Source organism: Botrytis deweyae, assembly GCF_014898535.1.
Source record: "Botrytis deweyae strain B1 chromosome Unknown BDEW_005, whole genome shotgun sequence".
In the NCBI taxonomy this organism is placed as follows: domain Eukaryota; kingdom Fungi; phylum Ascomycota; class Leotiomycetes; order Helotiales; family Sclerotiniaceae; genus Botrytis; species Botrytis deweyae.
This window is the reverse complement of record NW_024066212.1, coordinates 720,212-733,486: the sequence shown is the minus strand read 5'-3', so window position 1 is coordinate 733,486 and position 13,275 is coordinate 720,212. Positions and strand designations below refer to the sequence as shown.

At 43.7% G+C, this 13,275-nt stretch overlaps 4 protein-coding genes across 4 annotated transcripts; 1 reads left to right on the top strand and 3 right to left on the bottom strand.

Moving 5' to 3' along the window:
- Positions 1 to 46: 46 nt before the first annotated feature.
- On the bottom strand, positions 47 to 480 carry EAE98_002865 (uncharacterized protein; the record flags this gene model as incomplete). The annotated part of the gene is made up of 3 exons (XM_038950485.1): positions 47 to 124; positions 228 to 378; positions 443 to 480. 3 exons carry the CDS (start codon positions 478 to 480, stop codon positions 47 to 49), a joined length of 267 nt encoding a protein of 88 aa, XP_038813014.1.
- A 2,540-nt stretch (positions 481 to 3,020) lies between these two features.
- On the top strand, positions 3,021 to 4,468 carry EAE98_002864 (uncharacterized protein). Its single transcript, XM_038950484.1, has 3 exons — positions 3,021 to 3,139; positions 3,205 to 3,570; positions 3,629 to 4,468. Exons 2-3 carry the CDS (start codon positions 3,282 to 3,284, stop codon positions 4,099 to 4,101), a joined length of 762 nt encoding a protein of 253 aa, XP_038813013.1. The 5' UTR covers positions 3,021 to 3,139; positions 3,205 to 3,281; the 3' UTR covers positions 4,102 to 4,468.
- A 1,162-nt stretch (positions 4,469 to 5,630) lies between these two features.
- Positions 5,631 to 7,667, bottom strand: EAE98_002863 (uncharacterized protein; the record flags this gene model as incomplete). The annotated part of the gene is made up of 4 exons (XM_038950483.1): positions 5,631 to 6,490; positions 6,545 to 6,637; positions 6,697 to 7,455; positions 7,517 to 7,667. The coding sequence occupies 4 exons, from the start codon at positions 7,665 to 7,667 to the stop codon at positions 5,838 to 5,840; spliced, it is 1,656 nt and encodes a 551-aa protein (XP_038813012.1). The 3' UTR covers positions 5,631 to 5,837.
- A 1,254-nt stretch (positions 7,668 to 8,921) lies between these two features.
- Positions 8,922 to 12,563, bottom strand: EAE98_002862 (uncharacterized protein; the record flags this gene model as incomplete). Its single annotated transcript, XM_038950482.1, has 1 exon — positions 8,922 to 12,563. The coding sequence occupies one exon, from the start codon at positions 12,561 to 12,563 to the stop codon at positions 8,922 to 8,924; it is 3,642 nt and encodes a 1,213-aa protein (XP_038813011.1).
- Positions 12,564 to 13,275: the final 712 nt, after the last annotated feature.

Sequence of the window (13,275 nt, the reverse complement as noted above, 5' to 3'; positions counted from 1 at the left end):
TTCTATGCTTAACTCATATATACCAGTGCTGATCGCCAATCGTTTGCTAAGAAAGAGAAATAGCACCTCTTCGATTGTCGCGGAAATGTAGGTAAGCTTGGAAACCGCAACCGACGATGAAAACCTATTGATGGACACACACATACATTAGCTACGGAATTACGGATGAATGAGAAGGATTTATGACTGTCTGAACAGGAATCATTGAGAGCTCCAATAGAACATACCGCATAGACAACAACAGCAGAAAAGACCGTAGCGGCGACCGCAGCCCCGTCTTCGGGGTCCTCCTTCCCACCCAAGAGTGCGTGGTTGTTGCTCTTAAAGAGAGAGCCGATGATAGAGAGGATGATGACGGCAAACACTGAGATGACGATGCTACAGCACTAGTTAGAAATTGATGGAAAACAAAGGCTAGGCAGTGATTAATCAGGGCACGAACCAAGACCAAGCTTGCATTACTCCTACGACGGGCTTCATCTTGGTGGTGGTGAAGCTTTTGTTACGGGCGAATAGATGCGAATGGAAAGAAGTGAACTCTGTGAGGTTCGTGATAAGGGTGTGAGAGTCTGAAGTTGGTAGTTGGTGGTTGGTGGTTGGTTGATGGACCTGAATTGAAAGTGTCGTCGAAAGTCGGCAAGTCGGAGCTTAGAGGTAAAGTAAGTCTTGGCATTTACTTCCTCGCGAAGCTTCAGTATTCTTTTCCCACAAGACTAACTACTAGGTATATCAAATTGATCAAAAGTCTATTCCCACTCTATGAATCCGATGATGTAATAACAATTCTAGGTTTTCCCCTTTCTTGTTCTCTAAATTCCAGATTATCGACAATGAGCTTCTCTGGTGGTCATTTGTCATCATCACGAGGGTATCCAAACGCGGTCCTAAATTCTGGTTGCAGAGCCAAATATCAATGGCCTCGCCTCTTCCAAGGTTCCTCGTGATATGTTTTGTTAGGAAATTTTATGTCTTCATACTATTCTATCTCTGTTTCTTAGTCCTTTCTACTTTCACTGCGATTAGCACAAGGCATCATTTTACTACTCGAGTATCAGATGGTCAAAGGCACTACTTTATTTTACACAGGAATGCAACCGTCCACCATAGCATGCAAATTTCCCAATTGATCCCGATTGGCCTTGAAATCTTTGGAACACCATGCCACGATTAAATTTCAGGTCGGACTGTGAGGACAATGCTATCTGAACAAGAGTGAATCGCGTAACCACAGCTTGAACTCAGTCATACAGTCTTCAACTATACATCCGATGTCTAGTTCATAGATCGCTGGTCTATGTTACTTTATTCGAAACTGATGAGACGAAGTCCCATCGCATCGTGTCGTGAAAAGAATATACCAACATGTTATACTCTCGACAGCGATTCAGTTGGCCCCTTTCTCATTTCCAGTGAAGCGGTCGATGCTGTGAACGTCACCAATTGTTGTTTATACATTTAGACAATATCACCCATCGCCTGCCTGTGCATAAATGGTCTGATTTGTTTGGATAAACAACATCCGCAGATCTTGGCCAAGCTTCTGTCAAAAATCTCGAATTGACGGACACTGACTTTTCAAAAGCTTGACTCACAAACCATTGCTGGAATGGACGGATGCCAAGGATTCCGTGGTATATCACTCGTATCTTGCCATTCGCTCAGATGGAGGGTTTGTTTATGAAACGCCGCCTCTGTGCTCTTGTATCGAAAAGCTAATGGTGGGTGGACTCGGCAGTAGCTTAGCCGGTATCTTTAGAGCCTTCTATGGGCTGAATTTTGGTGAATCCTGATAGCTTGATGAGAATATGCGATAAAGTCCAGCGCCCATTCGTCCTCGGTATTGGCGACGGCGTCAACGACATGCGGTCGTCTACTATCAATATACCTACTACTGCGCCTCTTTCATCTAGCATATTTGCTGACACTGGTACTATCACGGGCCACAGACAGCCAACGAATGTCATAACTATAGAATTTGTGAAACGAAACATTGAGAAGGCAATAGAATGCTTAGGGAAATTGAAGAGTAGCGCGCGGTACTTTCAAACACAAGGTATTCCAATCTACTTTCCATATCAATAGGATCAACCGTCATTCTCTTCTGGCTTAGAAACCAGCATCCAGCAATCCTGCCAACCATCAAAGCGTTCCCTTAATCTTCGTGTTCCCGAAAAAGAGTTCCGAATGATTGGCGCAAGGTTTTAAACGCTCGGATTTCAGGGGTTTCATCAACCAAACGAAAAGCTTAACCAATTAACCTTAGCGAGTTAGCCTTACCCCAAATCTCGACATATTGTATCCATGTCTCAAATCTTCTTTCAACCGTAGATGAACCATGGAGTAACACATCATGATGCTATTGGATACCAGCAGGAAGAATTTCAAATCAACTTTTAATTTGCATCAATATTGGCACGAAATGAATATGATTGCCTACAGCAAATTGGTGATACGTATCGCCGATATGTTGATCCTGGCTAGTAGTCAACCTCATTTCCATCACTCCCAATCTATTTGACATGGTGATCAATTTCAGAAGAATCAAGGCTAGGAGGTCGTAGCAACGAAATGATGAAACAAGCAGATTCTGCAAAAAAAATCCGAAGCAATTCCCATACTATCTACCTCCACCGAATTGAAACAGCCTTGTTATATTGATTCTGATGTACCGGCCCCGATCGTCTTTGCTCATCGGAAAAGAAGTAGTGAGAACGGCCGTGGCTTTCGGGCCACAATCAAAGTGTTTGAATTGCGTACAACTTCAGCCCACTATTTCCAACGCTTGTACCTGCAGATATGCCAACGATTTGCTGGATAAAGAATGGCGCAGCAAGTTTCCTGCAGAGGATATGCACCTTCAAGAGCTTTGTGGAACGGTAGGGTAATGTTTGGCAAGGCTACCTAATCCACTATCCAAATTTGATCTTTGTAGAGTGAATCCTTGGGATGGCACGATCGATCCACAATCTGTGATTCATAAACCTTTGTTCCCTCCCCTCTTCAAAAAGCTTACTTACTTATCTACTACCTTCATTCCTCAGAATTATAATTCTTCACATAATTTCTTCAATACTCTCTTGAGTAGTGGAACACTTTCGCTTTGGACACCATTCACATCTAACGTCACTTCCCCTTTAATGTGAGTCTTTGTTTACACGCGAAAGCTTCTATGACCTAAAACAGGTACTGACCTTCCTTCTTCAGTTCAACACTTTTCATTAAGAAAATTTCCTGGCCGTTTAAAAGTTTCACATATACCTGAATCTCTTCTTACCCTCGAGATGCAATCAAAAATGATCTCATCAGTTCTTGTAACTGTACTCCTCAGTCTTGCGCAAGCGCAAACAACAACCTTCCCAATAACCGGTACCTTGGGCAATGCGACCATCCCCGAAAACAATCCCGTCGGTCCAATCTATGTCGCAACTCTTCCAGACATGGAGTTCTTCAACCCTGATGACCCACGCGGTAACATCAAAGGATCTGTCTCCGCAACTGCCAACCCTGATGGCATCGGTGTTCAATTCCAAGTCCAGTTCTCTAACCTCCCCACCAGTGGTGGACCATTCGGTAAGTACTTTGCATGATTAGCCATCTTCTCACTTCCCCTCGCTAACACCAACTTCAGTCTACCATCTCCACGCGCATCCCGTTCCCTCAGACGGAAACTGCACCGGTACCCTCGGCCATCTCGATCCTTTCCTCCGCGGCGAAACCCCCGCTTGCAACTCCTCCCTTCCCCAAACCTGTCAAGTGGGTGATCTCTCAGGCAAGCACGGCAAAGTCACTTCCGATCCCTTTCAAGCCTCTTACGTCGACGAGTTTGCTTCCACACTCGAGGGCTTGGGTAGTTTCTTCGGTAATCGCTCATTGACGGTTCATTTCGGAAACACTACCCGAATCACCTGTGCCAACTTTACCTTGTTGGATGGTGTTGTAGGAGGTGATTATGAAGGAAGTGCGAACAGCACGAGAGATGGAGCGAATGGAACTGCTACCAGCACTGGAGGACCTGCACAATTCACCGGCGCGGCTGGAAAGATCAGTGTTCAGAGCAGTTTGATAGCTATCATGGGTGCTGTTTTGGTGTTCGCACTCTGAGCAGATGATATTTACATTGATATTTCAAAGAAAAATTATGATGATAATGTGGAGGAAAAGAGAGACATGGAGTTTTTTGGCGTTCAAGATATCCATCATACCCGGCACAAAGCCTGCTTAATAACTGCAATAATAGAAGAAATGGTTATTTGACAGAGGTAATTGCGAACTGGAGTGATTAGATAATAGATAGATAGCTGCCTGCTGATTAGGTGGTGATGTGTGCATAATTCAGAAACGTATTGGCTTTGATCTGTCTGGTATTCTGCGCTTGAGAATGCAAACATTTTGTGAGAGGAAATTTGGAGGTGTGAATAATTGTTGTATATCGGAATAGATTGTATCTACAAAACTACATCTTCCGCATGACATTCGAGTCTTAGAGATTTTTCAAATGCTCTTTTTATGTACAGCACAACCATCACCCATCATTAACTGCCCATCTCAAAACCTCAATCCCATCCACCTCTCTATATCCACCAAAATCCCAAATCCCATATCCTTCCTCTCTCCGTCCCGTCCCCACTACCCGCCAAGTATTTCCTCCCTCCTCTCTCTCACATTTCTTCTCGAAGCAAACATTCCCTTCTACGCATTCTATCTAAACATAAACATAAACATCCGAAGTCAACAAGTTTCTTAGCCATCTTGGCAATCTCCAACTCTTCACATTTCTTTTCATACCTATCCCTGTCATTTATTGAACTCTACGATTTGGTGGAAAAGACGGATAGATAGTTTGTTTCGAATCTTGGTATTAGGTATCTGTGCTGAATTGAATTGAATTGTTTGAATGCTAATGTATTTTTGTTCTACTTTTTATCTTGGGTTATTTTTGAAGGGAAAGAAAAGAGAAAAAAGAAAGAGATCCATACAGAGAAGTTGGAGGGAGTAATGAAGAGAGGAATATGGTAATTTGAAAGATTCTGATACATTTTGGGTTGGGTTGGGGAAAGAGAGTATTTGCACAAATGTATATCTGAGAAAGTTCAACTTCTTCCTTGCATCGAACACTTAGATGTAATCAGGAATCCAAAAATCCTCATTTCGAATAGTGCGGAAATGTGGGATTTTGTTAACTATGATAATGAGAATTACATGTAGAGATACAATACACGGTGCTGGAATATCTTCCCAACTTCGGATATGTTTACTTTGATTGTTGGAATATGAAGAATGAGAATGATGCTCTGGTTTACTTCTCTACCTAGAGGAAAGATGTTATGATTTATGATTTCTGGGAGAAGGTCTGGTCGGTCGGGCTTTAGTTATCTACAGAGGAGACATGTGATCACTATATTGGGGTATATGGCACAAGTGTATATTTGGACGTGTCCTACCTTCTTGGTCTAATACGTATGACGGTGGCATGTTTAAAAAAAGGGGATTTCTTTTCCGTAAACCATATGTGCATGAAGATGAATGTGGATATCATAGAAAGACAAAAATTATATTAGATACGATGACAATCCCAGTACAGGAAGATCTTTGAGAGAGGAATGTTTGATGACTGGATTAAGGCTATTGTACAAAGTAAATATATGTAACATATTAAATCAAATTAACTAATATATCAAAACACCCTCCAACTCTCCCTCCATTTTCCCCACCTCCCCCTTTCTCCTCAACTCCGATCGCCGCCGTAGGTTAAATATTAATTGGGCATGTATTTATATATATCAAACTTCCATATCCATATCAAATCTAAAATGTAAAACGAAGTTAGATAACACAAATTAGCGATTAGCAGTATTCTCTTTCTCAACCAGATGAACCGCTTCCTCTTGCTTACTCTGAGTCCTCTGACTTAAGACTCCTTGTCCAGCCTCAACATCCGCTCCAGTGGACTCAGCACCCGTAACACCATTGCCATTCTTTGTCCACTCGGGACTATGTCTTGGGTCTCTGGCGCGGGGATCCGCACACATACGATCAATTGATTCCAAAGACTGTCCCTTAGTTTCATAGATAAAGACATAAGCGAACAAAGCAGATAGGAAGCCGGTAGCTCCGAAAATGAAGAAGACTTTGGCTTTCAAATTCGCATTTTCTTCGCCCACCAGATATGGGGTGACGAATGCGATGATGAAGTTCCAAAACCAATTAGAGGCGGTACTGAGAGCAACTCCACGACCACGAAGAGCCAATGGAAACATCTCGCCAGATACTGCCCAGGCGGTAGGACCCCAAGTGCTGGCAAAGAAGAAGATGTGGACCAAGACGAAGACGAAAAGGACCCATTGAGCGGCTTTGTTATCGGTGAGCACAGTGCCGACAATGGCGATGATGAATTCGCATATAGACATGAAGATGCCGCCATAAATGAGAAGCGGACGTCTGCCGAATCTTTCAATGGTCCAGAAAGAGATAGGGGTCGAGAGAACGTTTACTGTGCTGTGTTAGTTTACGCATTGAGGATTGTCAGTAATTGAACTTCACTTACCAACGTTTGTGATTGTAGCCAAGAGGAAGACACTGGTCAGTCCTACTTGTGCGAAATACGTTGTACCATAGTAGAAGATGAAATTTACACCAGCTATAATAGTGATTAGAAACATTCTAAGACCATATACAAGGCAGGGAGAGAAGGCTTACTTAATTGTTGCATCATTTGCACCATTGTACCGATGAAAGTTCTATAAAAATTGCTTCCGCGATGGAAACCTCCTGCAAAGAGGTCTTTCCATGCACCATTACCATTTGCACGCTCTATCCTAGTATCCTCAATCATAACCGCATATTCTCTTTCAAGGTATACATTGCCATCAGCGCGTCCACGCAATCTCCTTAAAGCTGCCTTGGCCTGTTCCTCTCTTCCCTTGGAGAGATACCATCTTGGGGATTCGGGGAGAATGAGGATTAAGCCGACAAAAAGAAAAGCTGCAAAGACAAACTGCAACCCAATAGGAATTTGGAATGAGGCGTTACTTCGGATATCTTTGGTACCTTGATTGACTCCTGATGCGATGAGAAGACCGATTGTAATACCAAATTGATAGACACTGATACAGGCACCTCGAATTTTCTGGGGGCAAATCTCGGTCTGAAAAGCAATGATGTTGGCAGACACAAAACCGATACCAAAACCAGCGATAGCACGGCCAGCAGCCAGCATACCAATAACAGGATAAGCGACCTGGAGGACGACACCGACGCAGTAGATAGCGCAGCCGATGAGGATAGTGTTACGACGGCCCCATCGGTCAGACGAGTAGCCAGAGACAAGGGCACCGAGGAATGTGCCAACGGAAAGTAAGGAAACTATGACAGATTTACCCCAGGTAGGATACATATAGCCCATGTAACCCAAGGGATCATTTGAAGGCTCGCCATAAGCCAATTTGAAGTAGTCCACTGTTATTGAGAGGTGGTTAACATGTTTACACAAATAGATAGACCATCAGAAACAACTTACTTCCAAGGCAGCCGTTGATATAACCAGCATCGTAACCGAAGAGGAAACCACCAGTGGCAGGGAAAGAACATCTGAGTTTTTCCGTGAAAGAAATAGGAGGATTGTCATGCGGATGGACATCTCTGTCCTCGTTCGATTTATTGGTTGCCATGTTTAGAATATGTTACAGATATTGAATTCAATTGAAAGATAGAGCGGACCGAGCTGAAGGGGGGATGCTCAGACTATATAGCCATTGGAATGCGGAGATACCCCAGATTGCAAAGTCATCTAATGCCATGTTTACCCACTTTACCCACATGACGTGCAGCATAAGTGTATGACCTTGATGGACGGTTCGATGAATGACGGATAATTTTGAATTCAAAGTAGTTCTCCCCACTTGGGGAAACTCTAACTTGATGTCTTGTATAGCACTATGTCTCTTATTGGTGAGCTCTAGGGGACAAGATTTTCGGCCATTGTCTTGGCTCTTATCTTAGTGGAGGATTGGCTATAACAGTAATGCCAAATGTAGGCTATTAGGTTAGAATTGGCTGCTGGTCTATTACCTGGAGCTCAACCCCAACACTAGTTTTTAGATATCCAAGTCAGAGAAATGGCTCGAACTACTCCGCATACCCCAGAGAGTTCCGCTCATTACCAGAGACTTACATCTACATTGCTAACCTTCCTGTAATGGATGATATGCTTTGACACCTATCAAAATGCTCGCAAATCTACACAAACACGACAGCTGTACAAAACAACCATCGCAAGCCAAATATGAGTTGACAGATTGTCTTAAAGATACGCCACAACCGTTGGCACTAGCCAAGGTGGGGACAGTTTAGCACGAGCTAAAACGATCGACTTCTGTCAACTGAGTTTAAAGCTAAATGGCTTATAATCTAGGCTTCAATAGTTCATAAACCAAGGGTTCTATAAGAACTTATTAGCAGAAAATAATACTTGGTCAAACAGGAAAAGTCACATGCGTAAACTAGCAGGCAACTGTAATTGAGCTTTTGCATTACTAACTTTTAGTCCATTGGACGAGTATGATTAGAATGGACAAGAAGATGCACATGTTTCGTAACACCGTCATAGAATAGGTCTGATTGAGCCTTTAGTACTGTGAGTCAATTCGGTATCCTTTCGTAACATTTCACCCAGACCAACACCAATTTCTACATCAGAAGATAGCAACCAAGAGAGAGAAAGAAAAAGAAATGTATGCCGTGGTATCTATGCGATAAAAGATGAAATCAAAAGAGGTATATCCAATTACAATACAAAGAAAGGCGTTGCAGTTCAAAGGCCCATAAACGCAAACCGAAAATCGTCCCTCCCTTCCCAAGAGATAAATAAAGAAAAAGGCTCCGTGGAGCTAAGAAATCGTATGGAGCAAGATACATTCCATTCATCATTGGTGACCGTAATATTGCATGTTATGAGGAGAATGCTGTAGATTTTGAGGAGATTGACCATAGGAGGAAGAGCTACCCTGGGCACGACTCATGGGTACTTGCTGAAAGTTGGTCATGGGATCGACACTCAAAGAATCGAAGCCAAATGTATTTTGATCCATCATATATGTTGAAACTGGAGGGGAAGTCGTAACGAAAGGTTGGTTCATTGAGAAACCGATGGCGGAGTGAGGTGTCTGATTAAAATCCTGATTGGATTGGGATTGAAAAGAATTAGGACCGATTGAAGCAAAGGCAGAATGAGGTAGATGATCAACCTTGTTTTGAATAAAGCTACTGGTAGTGTCGATAGTTCCAAAAGCTGAGTGGGGTTGGTCAATTTTATTGCTGACAAAGCCGGTATTAATATATGATGGCGTAGGGTGATGCATATTGTTAAGGTTAGCAGAGTTCATTGAGCCAAATTGTCGCGGCTGGTTTGTTTGCTGAGCACTATATGCATTGGCATTGGCATTGGAAAATAGTGGAAATTGTTCACTTGGGTTTCCTTGCGTCATTGGGGTGTGTGTCATTGAGTTTCCCATGACATACGTTGGTGAAGGGCCAGACGTAGAATAAAATGCAGGTTGATGGAAACCGGCACTAAACTGGGGCACCATGGGGGTGTTGGGCGAGATGCTTTCCATGCCATAAGGACTTGACTCCTCGAATTTGGTTTTGCCCATTGGAGTTATGGGAGTAAGATTTTGTTCGATTGGGCTGATAATCGTATCAGCATCGACATTCTTCTGGTCAACAAGTTGGAGAATTGGCAAACTGATGTGCTCCATGTGTTTCGCCAGATGAACAGTGAGTTTTTTCCATGTGGTGAAGGATTTGCCGCAGAATTTGCAGGGCTCGTCCTGTGGTTTATTTGTTGTTTCGTGATGACATCTTTCTAACATCGCCCAAGCTTGCTCGGTATGTTTGGCCTTTTTGATGGCTGCTTTTGTCTTTTGTTTAGGCTCTGGTAATTTGTGCTCACGAACCAGATGCTGCAGGAAGTTATCCTTTCGATAACAAGGATGCCTGCAATCTTCGATTTGACATATCCACCACTCCAAATGCCTGTGTCTCTCATTCTCATGGCGAACCCAGTCGGCTTTGCGTTTGAATGACTTGGGCTCCCTACACTTATCATATGTACAAGTGAATGGTTGCACATCTTCATGGACATGCTTTGTCCAATCTGACGGTTTGTGAAACTTCTTAGATTTGAAGCACAATTGACATTCAAACTCTGCGGGAAGATTTCGGGTTGGTGGTAATGGAACACCTTTGGGGAAAGTTTCGCTAGAAAGAGCACCATCACCAGGGTTCGAATCGTCGGAAAAATCCGTAACCAGTTGTAGCCCACCAGCACTACGGTCATGTTCTCGATTCTTTCCCTTGGCATCATATAATGTAGCACTTCCGCCCAATGCGATGCAATGTGGTCTTGCAGAACAGTTTTGATTCATGATGGCTTGCATGTGTTTTACCCGTTGATCAAGAAGATTCTTGTATCGGATTTCTTGCTGATGAGCAATGCGACTGACAAGCCAACCGAACTTTGGATTCATGTCGGGATTTAGCCGCCTTACATGCTCCTTGAAACCTTCATATGTAGGAACAATCGGTTCCGATTGAGTATGTTCCATTCTGATGTCACCCTCATCGCCTTGCTCATCATCTTCATCATCTTCGGACTCGGGCTCTACCTGAGGAGCCAAACTTGGAATAGGTGGGCCACCTTGTTTCTTCCAGAGCTCACCAATAGCAGATATCGAAGTAGCAGATCCGCCTTCTCGAATCGACAGATCGCTCTTACTTCTGGTCCGTCCACTGTCCTTGCGAAGGAAGGGTAGATTCAGGAGAGGGCTTTTCGGAGATACTGCACTCATAGAGCCATTACGAGTGTGTGGGGTGTGATGTGCACTTGTACCCACCGCAGTTCCGATTCCAGAAATTGCTGCTATTGCAGTATTGAGACTTGGTGTTGGCTTCTTGCCAAAGCTAGATGTTCTTGGTGGTGGCGCTAGATTGTTTGAATTGTTTTGCTTTTGCTTAATCTCCATTGAAGAACCTTGCAAGTTTGAAGAGCTACGAGTTCTCTTGTTGAGATTACTGTTACTTCTCACACGAGTGACAGCGCGTTGTCCCAAGTTTGAAAGGTTAGTCCAACGCCCTGATCCTTTCCTTTCTGGCTTAATTGACAATTTTTTGAGGAGACTGCCATCAGCCACGGCGTCATAGTCCATCAGGCTTGGCTCACTTCTTCGTCGCGTGCCCCAAGTTGCTGCACGTGAGATTATTGAGAAAGTGTCTGCGTTTCCATTCCACTTTTGGATGGCATCATTTGCCGTAGCTGGTGCTTGAAAGTTGGTGACTGTCATGTATGGTAGCGCAGGAGCATCGTTGAATTGACGTATTTGGCTCATCAATTTCACGTCGTCATCAGTTGGGGAGTCGCCTTTGATGTTGTAATAAACTTGCCCATCAAGAAACCTATTCTCTCTAATGCTTGCGGCATCATCCACTGGTGCCAAATTAACTTCAGCCTGCTCAACCTGTACAGCATAAGTCGATTCTCTAGATCTCGGCACATTTGGATCACTGGTTGAATTGCCTCTCTGGCGCCATAAGTGTACCTGTATATTCGTGTCATCGATATGTCGTTGCTCTTCTTGTTCTTTCAGATTAGGAATTTCAGCGCCGGAGAAAGCTTTTCGACTTTCAGGATCTAATCCCGCCAGACCTGTTGTGTCATTCGGACTCCATAGTCCTTCATCATTCCGCAATGCGGTCGGTTTGGAGCTCTGGTTGAAACTCTGGGATGGATATTGATAATCTTCAAAATCGGGTTTCACTGGCTCCCTGTATTGATTCACATTTGGCGCAAAATCGCGCCTAGCCGAAGATTGTTCTTCGGCCCAATGCGAAACAGTCACATGCGGACTGTGGGCACGAAAAGCCATGCCGGTTGGTTCAAACCCTTCAGCGCTCGTGCGACTGCTGCCGCTATTCTCTGGCGTCAATTGCAGTGTATTAAGTGTCGATGTCAATTCTGGAAATGGAAATCCCGATTGATTGATTTCGTTGTCGATCTCTATTTCGTGATGTGTAATTATTGAATGGATCTTATCATTCACCTCGCTTCTAGGGGAGGGTGTGTTTGGAATACTTGTATTCTTTGGGCTGAGCGGATAGTTTGAAGCTGTGAGGGCTTCTGGTGATTTTTGATTCCTAGTATTCGAAGATACCTGATGTGTGGCTTTTGTATACGCTTCCGTCGGGTATGTTGTAAGATTGGATGGTAGTGAATCTATTCGCTGCACGCCGGCGTCGAAATCCACTCCAAAGAATTCGTCCTCGATTTCGCTATAGTCGCTACCAAAGTTGCTGAATTCGGAAAGACTTTCGACTGGTGTGTTACCAATGTTGTATGGACTTGTAGAATTACTGATTGTATGCGATTGATTGTACGGAGACAGGAGAGTAGGGTCAAATTGTGTGTTGGCTATGTGATGTGTATTCAGGCAGAGAGAGTCGGTCTCTTCTCGCGAGTATTGAACTTGAGCGTCGACTAAATGTGATGAGATGGAAGTGTATGAAGACATAACGTGTGGAGAATATAGGAGGCTATGTATTTCTTGGGGGTACGATATGTATAAAAAGCTGTGGTCTTCTTATTGTAGGCCTAATCAGCTATAAGTGTGGTCAACAGGTAATGAGCAAGGTACTGGTCATGTTGCAGCCTCGGGGATCGGTGTTGCAGGTATTGCAGGTCTTATATGCAGGTCACAAAACTGCAATTGAGGTGAACTGGTTCGCTGGATGATACCAATGAAGTAGCAATGTGAAATAGTAAGAAATGAATTCGGAATGTTGAAAGTTTGGGGGGTATATGGTATGCGTGTGGATAAAATGAAACTAGCAGTCGAATGTGTTCTATTCGTGAGAACAGATAAAAATATTGGTGATGTGGGTGAGCTGACAGAAAGCAAATGTAAAGGCTCCTGTGAGATAGTATGGGACGAGTTAAAAAGGGATGAGGATGAACGATTGAAAGAGGAGGAGTCGGAGGGGTGAGAGAAAGCCTTTGGCGGGAACTGGGGGGTGTGGTACTAAATCGACAGGACAAGGACTTGGAGCTGAGGGGGCGTGCAGCGATTAACTTTTAGGCGCTAAGGCTAAGATAAGCAGTGTTCCAGGTTCGATACAAGCAGTGAGAGTGCTTGTCCCGGTGATGAGAAATCTAATCTAATGGGAAGAGTGGTGGTGGTTGTGGCGGGCGGGCTTTGTATTTAATTGAGATGAGGTCGAGAAAAA

What these genes read in the sequence shown, in the direction of transcription:
- EAE98_002864 (XM_038950484.1), top strand. Translation starts at nt 3,282, where the DNA reads ATGCAATCAAAAATGATCTCATCAGTTCTTGTAACTGTACTCCTCAGT. An exon ending in CACCAGTGGTGGACCATTCG is followed by an intron (nt 3,571 to 3,628) that starts GTAAGTACTTTG and finishes CACCAACTTCAG; the next exon opens with TCTACCATCTCCACGCGCAT.